This window comes from Neofelis nebulosa, chromosome 13, assembly GCF_028018385.1.
Source record: "Neofelis nebulosa isolate mNeoNeb1 chromosome 13, mNeoNeb1.pri, whole genome shotgun sequence".
Taxonomy (NCBI): Eukaryota; Metazoa; Chordata; class Mammalia; order Carnivora; family Felidae; genus Neofelis; species Neofelis nebulosa.
In genome coordinates this window covers 1,595,839-1,615,324 of record NC_080794.1, presented here as the reverse complement: position 1 = coordinate 1,615,324, position 19,486 = coordinate 1,595,839, and the positions used below count along the sequence as shown (strand labels likewise).

Below are 19,486 nucleotides of genomic sequence, written 5' to 3'. Positions count from 1 at the left end.
TTGTTCATACACAACAAAATAAAATAACTAAAATTAAGAATTCAGCAGATGGACTTAAAAGCCAAATAGATATGGGAGCACCTGGGTGGCTCAGTCAGTTAAGTGTCTGACTTCCGCTCAGGCTGTGATCTCACAGTTCATGAGTTCGAGCCCTACATGAGGCTCTGTCAGCCCGGAGCCCACTTCGGATCCTCTGTCCCCTCTCTCTCACTGCACCTACCCACCCCCCACCACTCTCTCTAAAATATGAATAAACATTAAAAAAAAAAAAAAGCAAAATAGAGATAGCAAAGAATCAGTAAACCAGAAGGAAAGCCAATAAAATTATACCTAGGTTAAAGCACAAAGAATAGAAAAGGATAAATAAAATGGAAAAGAGCACAAGAGGGACACAGGACATGCTGAAATCTCTAACAAAGATGTATTTAGGGCCCAGAGGGAGACAGGAGAGAAAATGGGGCAGAAGAGAAGCTTGCCAAAGACAGGAAGCAACAGATTCAGGAAATCTACAAACCCAAACAGGTTTAATACAAAGAAGACACTTAGGCACATTTCAGTGAAATTTCCGAAAACCAAAGACAAAGAGAAGTATCTTTAAGGAAGCCAGAGGAAAAAGTTAAAATGCCTTCAAAAATGCTACAGTAAGATCAACAGTTAATGTTTTACCAGAGACAATGGAAGCCCGAAGACCACAGAATGACTATAGAAAAGTTGCCCAAGCTTTGGTCAACCTGGAATTCTAAATTCAATGAAAATACTTTTCAAAAGTAAAAGTGAAGTAAAGGACAAATTTATTTTGAGACAATAAAGGGAGAGAATTCATTGCCAGAAAACTGGCAATAAGAGAAATACTAATAGTTCTCAGACAGATGAAAAATGGTCCCAGGAGGAAAACTGAAAATTATAAGAAATAAAAAACATAAATACGTGAATAAATCAAAAGGATATTTACTACACAAAACACCAGAAGATGTCCTATGGAGTTTACACATACAGAGAATTAGACCATATGGCAATAAAGAGTGTCAAAGAGGGTAGGAGAGCTAATGGGGTCAAGTGCTATGAGGTCTGTGCATTATTCAGGAAATAATAAAATTATTCATTTATATTAGACTCTCATAAGTAAAGAATGCAACAAGCTAACAAAGAGAGAAATACTTAATCCAAAAGAAGCAGGAAAGAGGAGGAAAAGGAACACAAAACGTGGCATAAATAGAACACTGACAGAGATGCCAGTGTTAAACCCAAATACATCAGAACCTGCACTAAATGTAAATGGAGTAAATATTCTAATTAAAAGACAAGATTGTTGGGGCGCCTGGGTGGATCAGTTGGTTAGGCGTCCGACTTCAACCCAGGTCATGATTTCTCGGTTCGTGGGTTTGAGCCCTGCGTCAGGACTCTGTGCTGACAGCTCAGAGCCTGGAGCCTGCTTGAGATTCTGTGTCTCCCTCTTTCTCTGCCCCTCCCCTGCTTGCACTCTCGCTCTCTAAAAATATGAATAAACACTGAAAAAATTTTTAAAAAGGACAAGATTGCCCTTCCCGGACCACCCAATGGACTGGACTACGCCACTGTCCATTAGCCACCGCCTCTCCCCCTGCACTGCGAGCTCCTCGAGCACCGAGAGGACCTTCGTGCACACCGCTGTATTCCCAAGATGCTGGTGGAAAGGGGACCGAAGAAGAAAGAAACGAAATCACATTACTCATTTAGGACCATCCGTCTCTGCCCAAACTATAAGCCAGAGTCCCAGCCGGGGGAAACTGAGCCACACGTGTGCACAGGCACTCAGGGATTGAGCTTTCAAAACGTTTGCTGCTGATCTTTTTACGAGAAGGCCTCCACCAGGCCCTTCGGAGCTGCTCACACAAGGCACAGACAGCGTCCACTGTCTTCGCCTTATATCGTCTCCCAGTCCGGGGCATTCGTTGTTTTAGACGCAGAGGAGGCCTCAAATGGTCAAAAAGGGGAACGGATAAGGGGAAAAGGAAGAGTAGCCTATTGCCGGAGCTGGTTTTTATAAAAACACTACAAATAAAAGCAAGCAAAACAAACACAGAACACAACAGGCTGGTGAACGGTGGCGAGGCCGTGGCCGGGATTGCGCACGTCAGGCACAGGTCAGGCCGTGGGATGGGGCGGCGGGGGGCCCGTGAGAGCAGAGAGCCTGGAGGCCGGCCGCCTGCGACTGTCCAGGTGGCACGCAGGTCCCTCCCCTGCCCCCCGGGGAACAGAAACGGAGCACGCTCTTCTAGCACGTGACCCGCAGAGAACTGACGCCGGAAAGACAGAAGCAGAAACCTTGCTTCTTCTCAACCTCCCGGGATTCCACCAGCAATGGCAGTGGCCAATCGGGATCGATTGCTTTTTGGGTTCTTTCGGGCCTCGTGCCTGAAGACCAGGAGTGGGAAAAAGCCACCTGCCAAGGGCGAGGGCGAGGGGGCACGCTGTCAGCGACTCTGCTTCCCGTGGGGGCGAGGCTCCTGGGCTCTCTGGAGGCGGGCTCTCCATTCCCCCCGCTTCTGGAGACTGGCGGATGATGTCATCAGGAGAAGGATCTCCCCACCCACCTCACAGGAGTGCCAGCAGATTAAATAAAATCAATGCACATAAAAGGCTGAGTGCAGGTCATGACACTGATAAAACGTCCCAATAAATATTTTGTTGCCGTTACTATGCAACAGAGCTTAAAGCCTCGCTGTTGTGCCGCAGCCAAACCCCCTCTGCCCCACCAGCCACAAATGCCCGCGAGGCCACCTGAAACTCAGAGGGAGCTGGGGGGGCCCCTGCTTAGAGAAGCACTTGTCTCCTGTCCCAGGACCCTGCGGGTGGGACACAGGAAGGTGACTTGGGTCTGCCAAAGCAGGTCTGAGCCCCGCTGAGCTGCCGAGGGAGCAGATCAGCTCTGTCCCAGAGCAGCCGCCACAGAAGAGGGTCAGCTGCTCATGCATGTTTGTAAGATGCCACTTTTATAAGAAAAATGTGAAATGAAAACAAAGCCCCGGGCCCCAAGAGACCCCCACCCCCCAACTCACGAGAAGCCAGACTCCTCCGGAGCCACACTCCTCTCCTCTTGTTTCCCCGGATCTTCTGCTCTCCTAAAAACCAAACTCTGTGTCCCCCTAACGTTAACGGCCCACACCAAAGCCTCACTCCGGGCAGCTGAGTTGACACAGAAACTTCTTCTTGGCTTTCACGGTGTTTACGCTCACTGAGTAACAATGAAAAGTTGGATTGTATCTTTCCCCACAACCTTAATCCCGATTAGCTACTCTTAAAACCACGGACATCAACGCCGACACTCCAGCCAGACTAAACAGCCCAGCCGGTTACTTCAATGCCTGCCCTCGTGTTGAAAGGTTTCTAAAAAATAAAAGCAGGAAAGAAAGAAAAGAATGGCCCCTCAAGAGTCCTCCTCTCTGGGTTTGGGCTGCATTACAGCTAGACGTTTAAGAAACTGGTTCAAAACACAGCCCTTGGGTGATTATCCTGAACGGAACAAAACCAAACCTTACAAGTAACCCCAAATTTACAGACAGAGTAAACACAGTGTTCCCTTGATTTCAAGGCTGCCATTAGGTGTGCACCTTGGACAAACTTCTCTCTTAGAGAAGGATCCTTTGTGGGATGCAGTTGAGATCACCCGTGGTCAGGAGCAGTATTTCAGTTTTAGACGCAAAAATGTTTCAAAACCCTTCATTTTTAATTTAGTGATCAAAAAAAAAGACGGGGGGGGGGGTAGCACAGAGAGCAACTTGCTAGAAATTCAACTTTTGAGACCTGAACAAAATCTGCCCTTTTATCAAGCGGTTCTCGTTTTTAAGGGACTTGGATAAATAAATGGAAAGGAATGGTGTGCAGCTGACAGGGAAAAGAAGAAAACAAGGGAATAAGGCTTTCCCCCCTAAAGGTTTGTTTGATTTTACTTATATACACAATTTTAAAGCAAACCAGCTCCAGCTTTCCCCAGCAGACAGAACGATACTCTATATAAACTCCTTGGGTTGTACCTGATTCCTGTACTTTACTTTCCCGTCAGATGCATTTCTAGGCAAACAAAACAAAATACACACACGTGTGTGCGCACGCACTAATAAAAAACAGCGCAACACTCTTCTGAGTTGGACTCGGGAGGGGCTTTAACATACCCCTCCTCACCCCTACTCTAACAGGGTAACAAGAGTACTCCTCCCCTGGGGCCTCAGCACCCAGAGGACACAGTCAGCGGTCGACCATGTTGGACTGTACTCCAAGTGTTGGCCTTGGCTTTAATCCACAGCTGAATTTCAATGGCGGTCTCTGGGCCTCTCCTCCTTTCTATGTTCGTTGCCCTGGGGGGTGATGTCCATCTCATAGTTTTAAATGCCACCTGTATACTGACCATTCCCAAGTTTACATTCCCACTAAGACCTTTCTGCTGAACACCAGACACATATCCAATCACAGACAATGTACCTTGGACTTAACATGTCCAAACGTTAACTGCTGATGTGTCCCCCGCACCCGCTCCACTCGGCCCCCTCATCTCAGTTAAGGCGACCCATCTCTTCCCTTGTTTTAGCCATACATCCTGGAGCTCTGCTTCACGGCGTATCACACCCCTCATCGGACCCACTGCCACATCCTGTTGGCTCCCCCTTCCATACATATCTATGCCTGTCCAACGCTGTTCTGTATGATCTTTTGCCCGGGCACTAACAACAGCTTCCCAAAGGTGGGAAGGGAAAGACCTAAATAGTCGGAAAAAGCATTTTCAAAATTCCCATTGGTCTTTAATTTGCTTTTAGCCTTGGTAATTTATTTGAGATTTCAAATAAAATTAAATGAAGTTGGGGGGGGGCGCCTGGGTGGCTCAATCAGTTGAGCGTCCGACTTCGGCTCAGGTCATGATCACGCGGTCTGTGAGTTCAAGCCCCGTGTCAGGCTCTGTGCTGACAGCTCGGAGGCCGGAGCCTGCTTCAGATTCTGTGTCTCCCTCTCTCTCTGCCCCTCCCCTGCTCATGCTTTGTCTCTCTCTCTCTGTCTCTCTCAAAAATAAATAGATATTAAAAAAAATTTAAATGAAGTAGGGGAATTTTTTTTTTTTGAGTGGGCAACTGTACTGTTAAGACTAGGATGGGCTCCTATTTTCTAATTTCTAAGGCTTGTTAGAATAAGCCAACATTTCCTGTATGTCAGATCTAGGATTTCACTCCTGACAAGCTTTTCTAGGCTACTTGCTTCTATGTATGTATTTTTTTTTTTTTTGCGGGGGGCGGGGGGGGGGGGGCCCAGTACATTTTATATACTTAAAAAAGGTAAATAAAACATTGCCCAAATATGTGAAGTTTTGTTTTGTTTTGTTTTTGTTTTTGCAAGGCTCTGAACACCTGATGCCTTGTATCTATCCCAAAGGACAAGAAATAAAGGGTGGGATGTAATTGCATTGCTTTTCAGTCCTGGAAGAATGTAAACACGTTATGTTTATTTGGGGTTCATCATGGGGTTCATATGATCTCTACTGCTAAAAATCTCCCTTGTTCTTTTATGACTCTTAGTATCACTGATGACTTAGTAGGCGCTCACCATATGTGCTGAGCAATACATTCACTCAACAAATATTTACTGAATTTCCCGAATGCCGTCAGTCGTCCAGTAACGATCCTGGCGGCAGTATCTCACTATTCTAATGGGTAAAGACGGATGAACATGTAAATAAGTAAAACATATGGTGTGTGGGTGGTGATAAGAATTATGGAGAAAATCAAGGGTGGGGGCCAGGCGGTTGCACTCCTCGGGGAGGTGGTCGAGGTCAAGGGCCGCCTCGCTGCCAAGATCGTGACCAAGATCTATGTGACTCCAAAAACCTTGTTCTTAATGAGCCACGTGCATGGCTTTCGGATTTATCACACATGAAGGCTGAATTCAAACGTTTCCATAATCCTAGACGAAGGGAGAGATGGCGAGACAGAAAAAAAAAAAAAAAAAAACCCAACAAAACAAAACAAAACATTTATGTAGAAGGTCAAAGGCTTTAAAAGTTCTCAATGAGAGGTATGGTGGAGGTCGGGGGAGATTCACAGAGGCAACTTGATCTCCTTAACCTGACATTCAGTATGAGCTTACGCTCCGAGGACAGCACATGGGCTCAGTTTCAGGCATCTGACTGACTTGGGGAGACATTAATTTAGCCAAAGTCAAACCAACACGGAAGGCATCCCAGCTGTTCCTTTAACACATGCAAATGAAAATGCCACTGTCGCTGGCACTAAAATTAAACTCACCTCTAACACATCCCACCATGGGAGGAATAGTCAAACATCTGCTTGGACAAACTCGTATTTCAAAAAACTGGAAAAAAAAAAAAGCTATATACGCACATATATTTAATTTGGGGGACTTTGAAGCCCACACACTGATGAGCCATCACAAAGACACTACTTTCTCTCAGCTCTAAGGAAAAGTCACAGCAGGAAAACCACTCACAACCCAACGGTGCAGTGACACTCACACCGTCTCATGGAGATGTGATTCGAAGCAGTTGATTCAAAGCACCAGGTAAGGTTTCTGAGCCAGATTCTGCTGGAACGTCAACCACGCTCTTGAGTTTAGGCCAAGCCCCTCTTAAAAGCCACAGTGCCCCTTTCCGGCCTTAAGTCCGCTGCTCCTAATCACTGGGCAGGTTTTTAACAAAGGGGGACCCTCCCCTCCCTCTCCGTGCAATGAAGACGACCTTTGTGTCCAGAGTCTGACTCTCAAGGACCGTGTAAGTGCCCCCGAGGAGCGCTTCGCACAGGCGGGTGCAGACAGTCTGGTTAGCCTGGGGATGGAGGGGGGCGGGGGTGGGGACACCGGCACTCGTGACCTCTCCCCCACATGCAGGCATGTGCATACACACAGCTCCAGGACTCGCAGGGTCCCAGGGCCTCCGTGTGGGCTCCCTGGGGTCCGTGGATCCCAGGTCAGCAAACCTTTTTAGATAGGCTGTTCAACAGCTAACCCTGCTGAATTTAATCGGGAGCACAGCCTAAAGACTGAACAAAGCTGCCTATGAAAAAAAAAATTAATGGATTATAGGACACATTAAACAAAGACCATCTCCTGGACTGGATTTAGAAAAACGGTAAGATTCTTAATATTATGTATCACATATAATTATATATCAACCATATGTTTCATATATTAAATCTCTCTCTCTCTCTCTCTCTCTCTCTCTCTCTCTCATGCACACACACACACACACACACACACACTGTGCACTTAACTCCTTGGTCCAAAAGTCCTGTAAATTTACCTGCTTATGAGCTGCTGTGGGAGCACAGAGCTGTCTAGAACACGCACACACAGTAAAACAAACACGCAAAAAGACCGTTAAGCAAAGGGAGTGATAACCTGGCAGCTAAATGGTTAACCGACACGATTAAGTCAAGTTCCCCTGAAAGCAGGAGAGGAAAACACCCTTTCCGTGCATGCTACTAATTTACAAAATCAAGCCAAACTTGAAGAAGTGTTCACGTGAAAGGTAGCTGACTGTCGTCCCTCGCCAGCTTACCCTCCTCTCAGTCCCTGGGACACACACGCAGGGCGATCCGATCGCTGATGGGCTCTCTGGAAGCCCAGCACTGCCTGTCACGGCCTTGCCCCTGTCCTTCTTTCTGGATGCCTCCAGCTCAGGACTCCCCCCTCCTTCAGGCGTCTCCTGACCTTCCCACCTCCTGGGGGCCCTGGCTGCATTGCTTTAGAGCAGACTGTCCAAGCCCTGGGGTACCACCCCCCCTTGCTTCCTGGTGCACCTGTTACCCGCCCCACCCCACCCCCGCCCCATCCCCAGCCAGAACGGGACTGGGGCCAGAGACTCTTCTGTCTGGAATCCCAGGACCCGAACACAGTGTCTGAGTCGCAGTGGATGTGTCATCCGGGACGATGAATGACTCCCTAAGTAACCCGGTGAGCAGGAACGCCTACCAAACAGCCAGGAAACAGCTGTCCTCCAAATACAACTCTTTATTTTTTAACAATCTGCAACAAGCCCAACCCCCGCAATGATCTCCATGTGACCAGCCTCCCAGTCAGAGCTTCTTACCAGCAAGGCTGAGAGGTGTAGCGGCAGTGAGGCCTGACAGTAAGCGGTGACAAACTCACGTTAGAATGCCTGGAGATCGGGGCGCCTGGGTGGCGCAGTCGGTTAAGCGTCCGACTTCGGCCAGGTCACGATCTCACGGTCCGTGAGTTCGAGCCCCGCGTCGGGCTCTGGGCTGACGGCTCAGAGCCTGGAGCCTGTTTCCGATTCTGTGTCTCCCTCTCTCTCTGTCCCTCCCCCGTTCATGCTCTGTCTCTCTCTGTCCCAAAAATAAATAAACGTTGAAAAAAAAAAATTAAAAAAAAAAAAAAAAAAAGAATGCCTGGAGACCTCATCAGCCGAGCCCGATGAACCCTGGAGTGCCCTCTGCCCTCGGGTCCCAGATCCCTGAAAAGTCAAGAGAAGGACGTAGTCCTCCTCTGTCTCTGTGTTTCAGCTCAGTTTCACATCCGCCCTGCCGGGGTTGTTCCTCTCCCCTTTCCAGTCTCTACAACATTTCTGAGTTAAGCTGTCCTAATAGAGCAAGAATTCAGATTTCCTTCCTTCCGATGACGCTACGAACTATGGCAAATTACGCGTGTTTGGGAAGGGGTTTGAGAGATGACATGCCCTTCTCGTGCTGACCCCCCACCCTCTGGCCAGCCACCCACGGCCTCTCGATACTGCCTTGGGGGATCCGAAAGACTAGAATCCCATCCCCAGCGGGCCTGTCTCTTCCAGGGAGTGGAGCCCCAATGCCGTATGCCTTTTCCGAGTTTTACCGCCCCGTAGAGACACGACGCGCGTTCAGTGTCCCAGAGTAAAAGAAAAATGCTGCGTCGTGGTCAAAGCTACTCACCAGGTGTGGGAAAGCAAGCGGAGGCCCCAGGCCGACACACGGCTTAGTACTTACTGGTCATGTCTGGTGTCCGGGATGGCTCTGTCCATCCGCAGCTTATCACTTTCCACTTGGTTGAATTTGTTGCGGGCGTAGGGGTCCTGCCCGGAGCGGACCATTGTCCCTCCGACGTAAGCTTCCTGGTTGAAGTCCCGCCACCGCACTTTTCCTGAGAGAAAGAGCAGACAGAGGGTGTGGGACGAGGGGAAAATGAGAGCAGAGGCCAGCACACGCCACGTGAACGGTGCTACCAGAAGCCCACGGCTTCCTCTGATGGCAGTTTTCGTCCACAAACTAGCTGAAAACAGCCCAAGCGAGCATCGTCATGTGCCCAGATTGGAAAGCCGGATGCTGACAGTTTGCGACGAGACTCGGACCTCCTGTGTTGTCTAGTGAGCGATATTCTGTGCCAGCCAAGGTATCCGTAAGCATGGTTCCACACACACTTGGTAAGAAAGGAGATTACTACCTGCTTGTTGCACCTTTCCAGGGATTACGGTAAGGCCCAGAAGCATCCCAGATACGGTGAAAAAGATAATGTCCAAATTACACGCAAGGTTATCCTGTCGAGTCACATCGGGTGACACGAAAGTAAGTGTTTAAACGTGAAATGACAAAGAACAGGCGATCCCCACATCCCTCGGTGAGACGCTTCTCAGGGCTTCTTCTCGAAGCTGCTGCCACGTCTGACCCCACGAGGAGGTGAGAGGAACCAATCCTAGCACGGACACTTTCTAGCACACGTTTCAAGAGGGAATGGGGCCAAGGTGACCTGTCCATGCGTGGGTCAGCCCTGACTCGTGATCAGATTAGCTGCTGCCACTCTAGAAGGCCAAGCATGAGGTTCTCCAAGAACGCGACAGCGGAGTGGGGAGTTTGTACTGGGACCTGGGGTAGGGGCAGTACTGGCTGTAGCTGGATCTAGGAAAGGGCACTGCAGGCTGGGGTGAGGCTGGGCAGGCCTGGGCATCATGAACGCAGACCCAGAGACACAGCAAAGGCATCAGTGCTCAGAGGGAAAGACAGAAGGAAAGACCGACTCAAGGCAGAGAGAATATTCAGGACTTGAAGTTCGCCCTGGCTTTTAGACCCCTACCGCTTCCTACCTTTATGATCTTGGGCAGGTTTTTTTTTTAATTATATTCTTTGAAATAAGAGTTTCCTAAAGATCAATGAACTTAAAACAATGAAAAAAGGTTTTTCGTGAGGACTGAACGGCCTACTATGTGCCAGTTTGGTAGGTGTAGCAAACTTGAACCAAACTCAAAAAAAAAAAAAAAAAAAAAAAGAAAAAAGAAGAAGATTAACAAACCTGTCCCCAGGAAGCTTATGAAATTCCCAATGGTCACAGTGCTCTGAAGAAAAGGCATTAAGGGGCAAATAGTTCTGGGGTTGTTTTCTGTGGGGTGTCTGATAGGGGCTCTAATGTCTGAGTAGACACCCAGACAAAGGGAGGGAGTGGGCCACGGAGCCCTCTGGGAACAGTATAGGAAAATGCTCAGGGAACTGCGGTGCAAAGGCCCTGGGGTGGCAGTGAACTACCTCACCCCATTCAGGACCAGCCAGGAAGCCAGTTTAACAAAGAGTGAGGTGCTGGCCAGAGACGTGAGAGCAGGCCTGTTGACAGCTACCCACAACAGGCACATGTGTGGAGGCCACAGGTCTTCTGCTTCCTGTCAAACGCTGGGCTGTTCAGTTAAGCTCAACAATACCTACATGCGTGCTTTTCCAACATGGATCTCTCCGCGTCCAATCAAAGGCACGTCCCGTTTCTTTCTCTGGTTCAGAGATGAGGAAACTGAGATTCGGTTACATGAGATCTGTTCAAGGCCATAGAGTAAATTTTCTATCTACAAGCTCATCTGTTTCTTGCTGCGATTGTCCCGCGAGGTCAGAACCCCCATCTCATCACAGCTGGTTGCCGTGGAAATGATGCTTGGGGTCACAGAGGTCCAGTCTCTCAAATGGAAAAGCAGTTTCAAAACTCACGAGCTCCCTGGCTATGACGACGCTGTGCCCCCGAAAAATGTCTGGTTAGGTTACGGGAGCTGGCCACAGTGTCAGCATTTTCTCCCGCCTAAAATAAAACGTTTCCAAAACACCTTTTTGGAAACATGTCTTTCATGCTAGGGCAACCCTGGAAATACTTCTGGATCCTCCTCTCTCCCCACCTTTCTGCCTTCACCCTCACAGACTCTTGAGGATAGGGAAGAAAAAAACCACCCATCTGTGCTTGGACTAACACAAATCAGAGCCTCAGCTAAGATCTATGTCTGCAGCACTTACTACGGAATCCAAATGAGCCGGTTCCAACGAATGTGTAAAGGCCTGAATATTCGTTACTACCACGAGGCACCAGGAACCGTGGAGCCCCAGCCACAACCAGAGAAGGGACCGTCACCCAAGAGAAGTTCTGTCTGTCACTCTGCTTATGCTCTCCGTGACGCTCACCTGGAGCGCTGGGGACAGTAAGAAGGGAGTCAGCTTACTCCCGGCCTGTGTGGGGCAAGGCTTCTGCTGAGTTCCTGGGGCTTCAATTCCACCTATAGATCTCCTTATCCTAGAAAACCTTCCCCCCCCCTTCTAGAAGAGACATGAATACAGCAGAGGGTTTTATGGGGTTCCTGATGTCGGGTGACTGTGGGGACTTGGCCCCAAGCCATTGGTGTATACGAAGTGTGGACTATATGCTAGGCATTGTGTTGGCTCCTGCAGATACAGTGAGCAAAAACAGACCTGATGCCTGCCCAGTAGAGGTCATGTTCTAGGAGATGGAGGGAGACAGATAATAATAAAATGACTATACCGATCACTGTCTCATTAACAACCGAGCTAGGTGTTCTGATACTAAGAAATGTAGTTCTACGGAGGCACCTAACAGAGGAAACTGATGTAGACAGGGGGAGTAGGGAAGGCTTCCCCCGGGGAAGGAATATTTGAACTGAGAATTGAAGAATGAGTAGGAGTAATGTAGGAGAAGCCATCCTCCAAAGACTGCAGGAACCCCCTCTGAAGCAGCCCACAGTGACTCCTTCCGACTTGGGAACATCTTCCACAGGACCCCTGTGGACTCTGCCTTGCCTTGGGACACTTTTCCCAAGGCGTGCGACCATTTTACTGGAGACAGGTTATAACCGGTTTTTCTGTCACGGAAGTTCAGCAATATGTCAGAATACGGCAGGGACTCTCAAACACGTTTGACTATGACACACATTTTATATCACGTCCCCGACACGTGAACACACATACGTGTAGGCACACAATTGACATGAAGGTTTCAGCCTTCCTCTGTGTGAACAGATGGATCCATTTGACCTGTTTTTCTTACGTGGGTGCGGCACCACAAAAGTGGCTTCATGCTCGAATGATGGGTCACACCCCATAATCTGAAAACCACCGGGCTAAAGAACCGTTATAGAAATCAGTTCTGTATTATATAGAATTCCTAGGGCTGGAGCCACCCAGAGAGCAGAGGCAGGAAAGAGAGAGCATGGCTCTCAGAGGGCATGCGTGCCCCATCCCCACCCGGGCATTAGGGGAAGCAGCCGGATGCAGAGACAACGGAACACGCTGGGCCTAAGTTACAGGTTGGAGAGAAACAGTCAAAACAACACGTACAAAGTCTGAAGAGCCTGACTTTTAAAAAATGCCATCCATAAATCATCGTGTACTTCTTTCACGTTAAAATTTTTAGAAAGTGCATCGGAAATTAAGAGCTTTAGAAAACGAACAAACAAAAAATACACGAACACCTACAGACAGTGCACTTGGCTAGCTAGGCAGAAGCAGAGGCCATGAAATACCCCAAAGATATAAAACTGTACAAGAAAAGGGGGTGCCTGGGTGGCCCTGTCAGTTGAGCGTCTGACTCTTGATTTCAGCTCAGGTCATGATCCCAAAGTCGTGGGATCGAGCCCCGCATCGGGCTCTGTGATGAGTGTGGAGCCTGCTTAAGATCTCCCTCTCTCTCTCTCTCTCTCTCTCTCCCGCTCCACCCCCTCCCCTGCTAGTGCTTTCTTGCTCTCTCTCTAAAATTAAAAAAAAAATTTTTTTAATTAAAAAAAAAAAACAAACAAAAATCTTTGCAGGAGAAGCCAGAAAGCAGCTCCATCACCAAAGACCATAGAAAACCACCTGCGATTAAAGAACACAAGAGGAGAAAGTGGGCATTATCCTAAGAACGCCTGGGAAAATTGTTTGCTTACTAAATGAGTTACGAGAGTATTTAAGAAGAAATCGATTTCTGGACGACAGACAGATTCTCTGAGAAGGAGGAGCCGGGCGGCCCCATGAGTGTGGAAACCTAGGCTTCTGTCAAACAGACTCTTCCCAAAGATTCCTGCGCGGGCAGGGCAAGCCACCTGTCTGCGACCTCGCGCTGACTTATGGGGCTGGGTGAGGATCCCCACCCAATTCCAGATTCCAGTCCTCTGGCAGCCTCCCTGGGTCCCCCGTTCCCCTCTGTGAACAGCACAGCCGGCTCAAGCCTTCCCTGTCCTTCAAGGTCAAGCTCCTCTGAGAAGTAGGATCTTTGGATCTGCCCCACCCCCAATGCCTGCCACAGGCTCACCCCCTCCCCTCCCCTCCCTTCCCCTCCCCTCCCCTCCCCTCCCCTCCCCTCCCCTCCCCTCCCCTCCCAGCTGGACTGGGAAAGAGTTCCTCACCCGAGGGCCAAACCTCCTGTTTTTTTTTCCAACGTTTTTTATTTATTTATTTTTGGGACAGAGAGAGACAGAGCATGAACGGGGGAGGGGCAGAGAGAGAGGGAGACACAGAATCGGAAACAGGCTCCAGGCTCCGAGCCATCAGCCCAGAGCCTGACGCGGGGCTCGAACTCACGGACCGCGAGATCGTGACCTGGCTGAAGTCGGACGCTTAACCGACTGCGCCACCCAGGCGCCCCCCAAACCTCCTGTTTTGTTGCTAGTTCTTACCCACAGACGCCAGCACGGGACGCACACCGCATGCACGAAGACTGGCCAACCCTACAGGTGGTCTCCACCTGGGTCCAAGGCACCCGAGACTGATCCTAAAAAAGCACCCCAAATCCTGCACGCTGCTCGGAGGAACCCAGCCTCATACCGGCTCTCAGGGGTGGCATCGCGGTGCGGACACCCGCATCTGAGAAGCGCTCTCCGCCTGTGCTGGACAGCGGCTTTTCTGTTCGTCTGGCTGACGGCGCTGCCCTCTGGAGCCTGCCGGTCAGATCACGGGTCCCAGTGCAGAGAAGCTGAGGATGCGGGGTTAACAGCGGTCCCATGCCAACCCCCGGGACGGATGGGGCTTGGAGGCCCACAGCCAGCGTTCACGGAACACAGGCTGAGGAGCAGGGGCCCAGGGGTGAGTTCAGCTCACCCACCCTTCCTGAGCCTCTGGTCTGTATGCAATCAGAACATTCTGCCTCTGAAGTTGTTACGAAAAATGATAGTGATGACAGCGATAATAATTCCTAAGCCACTGACGACCGTCCAAAATGAACTGGCTTAGTAGGAGGAACGGCTAAACACAAACACAATTACCTCCACTTTGCGGGTGTGGCCGCCTCACTTGGGAGGGTTGCCGGAGCTGCTGAGCCCGTCCAGCCCCTCCAGGGGGGTGTCCCACCTCTGCAGCTGACCCTGAGAAATGAGTGGGAAGCACTGCAGGGGATCCTCGTCTGCCAAGGTTCCTGTGGGCACCTGCCCAGGTGAGCACAGGCCGGAACATGCAGGCCAACAGAGTCCACACCTCCCTGCTGCCCACGAGCACCTTCTGCCTCTGATCTTAGGGAGAAGGGGGCCCGTGGCCAAGTTCATCTAAGTCTGTGCCTCTGTCCTTCCATCCCCATCTGCTGTGCCCAGGAAACACGTGGCGAAAATAATAAACACAATGTCGTTCTCCGCTTGCTTCAGGCAGGGGAACCATGTCGATACCATCACATTTCAAAGGTGGGGCGGTGGAGAGGGGAGAGAAGCATGGCTGTTAGTGACAGGAAGAAGAGTCAGGAACACGGAAGTTCTGGCGGCCTATTCTCAGATCATACTTGTTTTACTGTCGGTCACGTCGTGATCGGCGAGGCCCCTCAGTGTCTCACTTGAGTGGCTTCGGAATTTCTTAGGGGGGATATCCCAGGGGCGTAGGCAGGAAGTACAGTGCTGAGCAGCCTATCTTCCATTCCTCGGGGTGCCCCCCCTGTCCTGCCCCCTCCCCACCCTGAGGCCAGCTGCACACGGAGATGCCACCCTTCTGCCCAGAAGGGGAAGGGGAGGGAGGGAGAGGGTCTCCCTGTGAAGGCCATGTGTGCGTGGGACAGGGTGGGGTGGGTTTCCCGTGGAGCCCCAGAACCCATGGTGTCACATCTTATGGCTGGAAGATTCTATTTTTTTTCTTGAGAGAGAGAGAGAGAGAGAGAGTAAGAGAGAAAGAGAGAGAGAGAGAGAGAGAGAGAGAGAGAGAGAACACTCGAGTGGGAGAGATGGGCAGAGAGATAGAGAGAATCCCAAGGAGATTCCACACTAAGTGTGGAGCCTGATGTGGGGCTCGGTCTCATGACCCTGGGAATCATGACCTGAGCAGAAATCAAGAGCCAGAGGCTTAACCAAGCGAGCCACCCATGGGCCCCACGAAAACTCCCTTTTAAGGGGCATCTCAGCCTTTTGTTCCTGCTAACATTTGCAGTCCTGGGGAACTACTCAGTTCGTAAGACAGCCATTCTATTTTGGGCAAACTCACTGTAAGGAAGTTCTTAATTCTGGAGAAAACATTCACTGCCTTCTGTTTTCCCCAAGCTGGGTGAAACGGGCCAGTACGGAGAAGATGCCAACCCTAAGCGAGTGAGCACACATAAAGGAATGTAGCCTCTGTCCTCGAGCTGTATATGTCATTAGCGGGAAAGGGATGCCAACAAGTGGTGCGGACAAGGAGTCTATAATCCAGGGACAGGGACTCAGAAAAGTCCCCAGAGAAGGGGCATTTGGGCTGGGTCTTGAGGCACGAGCAGAAGCCTGACGCACAGAAGGGCTGTGTGGGAAGACGCAACAGGATGGAGGGAAGGATGTGTGAAGACAGGGGTGACAGGAGAGGAGAAGGCCAGTCGGTGCCCAGCCCCGAGGCTCGCCCCTGGCTCAACTGCTCAAACTATAGTCCACGTTCTGGGGAGCACAGAAGTTTCGAGCGGGTGAGGGCCGATCAAATTTGCACTCCAGGAATACGATTCTGGCCGCAGGAACAAGGACGGACGCTCAGAGGGGGAACCTCCAAGGTAAAGACGTAGATGATCCCCCCAAATCACCTGCCCCCTCAGCTCCCTGCTCAGGAAGACCCTGCCTGCACCCGAGGATGAGTCCCGGGTCCCCACAAGCACATCTTTTCTCCTCGAAGCCCAGCCCTCGTGGACCCTGAACCTGTGAGGGACTCGGCTCACCCAGTGCAAGGTAGGGCTGCTTCTCAACATGGCCACCACCTCCCAGAGGCCCTCCCGTGTGTCCGCAGCTCTGGCCTCATCCTAGGCCATGCCTCTTCCCTCTTCCTCACACATGACTCCATTCCAGCCACAGCTTTTCCACAGACCTGCTCACAGAGGGCCCTGAAAGTGCTCCCTAACCCTCTAATAATTTAACTCCGAATTCTGCCGAGGACGGGGCCCAAGTCCACCCCTGAAAACAGAGATGACCGCATATGCCCCGTCCTCCCCCAGGAATTGCAGACAGCAGTGGGTCCTCGCACACCTCTTCACCCAGCTGAGCCCACAATATCCTACTAAGGCATCCGTGCCCTTTTCCGAGTGAATATCAGTGTCTATGGAAAGGCGATGGAAACTGAATGGAAACTGACGAGCTCTGCACTCTCTCCTTGATGCCCTGGCTCTGAGCACAGAGGGTGGGTGGAGTGGGGGCTGGCCCTACTCTCCCGCCCATCCCCCAGCCCCGGTGCACCTTGCACCCGCTCTCTTCACTGCCTGGTTTTTTTGCTCTTTTTCCTCTCCGCTTCTAGGCAGGGGCCTCAAATCTGCCACACGGGGCATGTTGAATAGCGCCAAGCAGTATCCCGCAAATCCCTTCTACGGCCTGGCCACCCCCCGAAGCCTCGGCTTGTCCTGTCGCCCCTCTCACGGATCCGCGGTGGAGCCGGAAACCTGGCCCTCCTCTGCTGCCCACCCGCCTGCCAGATCCGGTCTCTGCTGGGAGCAGAGGCCAGTCCAGGGAAGGGCCGGCTACTTCCCACCGCCCCCCACTCCCCGCACCCTCGGGTTGACCTCCGAGGCCTGCCAGTGTGGGCTAGCTGAAGGGCACGGTCCCCTTCTTGCCTTCTAGCACAAGAAACAGTGTCTGGAGACGGGGGAGAGTGAGGCCCGGGGCAACCGCCTGCTGGGACAAGAGCCCGGGCCTGAAGGGAAAGATCAGACCCTCATGAGTCTCGGCTTGAGGGCCCCATGGGGAAGGGGTCCCTAGGGTTGGCAGTGAGAAGACACTTCCAGCCACCTGTATGTGCTGGTCCATGCCTCAGACACGTACGTGCCCGCTCTGTGCCAGCCGTTACCACAGCGCTCCCCTGGCCACACACACCTCAGCCCCAACGATTTCTTTCGTTTTCTGTTCCCGTCCTTTTTTTTTAATTTTTAAAAATGTTTATTAATTTTTGAGAGGCAGAGAGAGGCAGAGCGTGACCAGCGGAGCGGCAGAGAGAGAGGGAGACACAGAATCCGAAGCAGGCACCAGGCTCCGAGCTGTCAGCACAGAGCCCGACGCGGGGCTCGAACTCACAGAGGGTGAGATCATGACCTGAGCCAAAGTCGGACGCTCAACTGACTGAGCCACCCAGGCGCCCCTGTTCCCATCTTTGACTTACAGAGTCAAAGTGTTACACCTGCCCACTGACATTCTTCTGTTACACCTGCCTCCTTCACAGGACAAGCTTTGCAGCCTGAAGTTTCTTGAATCCAGTTTCTTCTCTCCCTCCTAATCCCCCCAAGCAGCCTCCTGAGCTACTTCTAGAAGCTTTTCCCAATCTTTTTCTTCCTAGTTGAGAATTAGCAGTCCACCCGCCACACACACATGCCCCAATCCAATCCACACGGGAGGACAGCAGGGCACCCCGCGGGCAGAGAGACCAGCTGGTCCTCATAACCATGCATGGTCCATGGGGCCCAGACGGAGGCTGCAGGCGGGACAGGTGCTGAGGTCCATAGGGGGGAGCCCCCTGCTCTGTGGCCTGAGGTCGGGGCCCGTTCCAGCTGGTGCGGGGGTCCTAAGTGCCACCCAGGACAGCATTTCCACGGGAAAGCTCATTCTCGTCTCCTAAATAACCAACCCTACAACTGATCTTTTGGAAAAGACACTTTTAGAGCCAGGGAATTGCTCGCATTTGGAGGACTCGTTCAGTTCATTCAGTTCGTTTCAGTTTAAAAGAATACATTTCCAAACCCTGCCATTTCTTTCTTAAAAGTTTTTCCCCTAGGCCTCATCTTTAAGGAAACAATGACCTCGATCTATGCAAATGAACTTCCAAAGGGTTAACTTCACAAAACGTGTGAAAGCCCAACTGCTGACATGTGCCCCCAGGCACCGGCCTGTTGTCCACACTCACAGGCCTACGAGGGGAAGGAAAATGACGTGGCTGGTGCGGGTCCCACCGGGCCAGCGGATTCGGGTGGCTGGAGACTTCTGGATGCTGCGGTATCATGGCCGTTCCGCAGTGCCTCACTCAAATCCTCCCTGGGAAGGACGGCTTAAACAAACTGAACGCTAGTCTGTATAAAACAGAGCCGCTTCCTCCCGGAAAGCAGCCAAGAAGGGAAACAGAATGTATTTTACATCAAAGGACAAAGCTCTCAGATTTATTTTGACCTCCTGGTTGATCTCAAACGGAATGTAGTTTTACTATGCTTCAAAGAAAACAAAAATTCTTCCTATTTTTCCTCTAGAAGGTCATCATGCTACCAGATGAAGGAAGAGAATGGGTCAGGGCTAGGATCACAGACAAATGTGTCCATTTAAATGACAACGACACGTAAATGACACTTTATTCTCATTTGTCATTGGGTAGCTGGTATGACAGGACATGGTGCTCACTCATGAGAAACGGTCTCCTGGAATAAGAAATCCTACACAACGCATTTTTAAGGATGAAGAAATAGGAAATGCAAAGGTTACAAGCACTTTAATCACTTAAAGAAGACATCAGAAGAAAAAAATCAGAATCGCTACAGGGTCAATGTTCTTAATTTATTTAAAATAGTGGTGCCCTCAAAATAACTAAAAAACCACCCGGGGACACAGTTCTGCTTTGCATTACGAGGTCTACACCTGGTTTGGAATCCAGGTATCTTCGTGGATTCCTTTTCCAAACTTGAAATAGGAGCTCTTCATTCTCCCTCTATGTGACAGTGTCTAATTATGAATAATTTGGTTTGATGTCCATGGTCTCTCCTGATCATCTCTTCCATCCCGAATATTAGTACAAGTATCAGAGTGAACAGAACCGAAGCTGACACACGGGTGGGAAAGTCTCTTCACCAAGACCCCTGTCCTCTAAGGGGCGCCCAGGCAGCTCAGTCAGTTAAGTGTCTG

General features: G+C 50.6%; 1 protein-coding gene across 3 annotated transcripts in view; it reads right to left on the bottom strand.

Annotated features, from left to right (window-relative positions):
- Positions 1–19,486, bottom strand: part of GALNT2 (polypeptide N-acetylgalactosaminyltransferase 2) — a 191,912-nt gene that overhangs the window by 59,175 nt on the left and 113,251 nt on the right. For all 3 annotated transcript variants that reach the window (XM_058696103.1, XM_058696104.1, XM_058696101.1), the window contains exon 3: positions 8,955–9,108. In XM_058696103.1, coding sequence (XP_058552086.1) covers positions 8,955–9,108 — 154 coding nt within the window. The remainder of the gene's footprint in view (positions 1–8,954; positions 9,109–19,486) is intronic.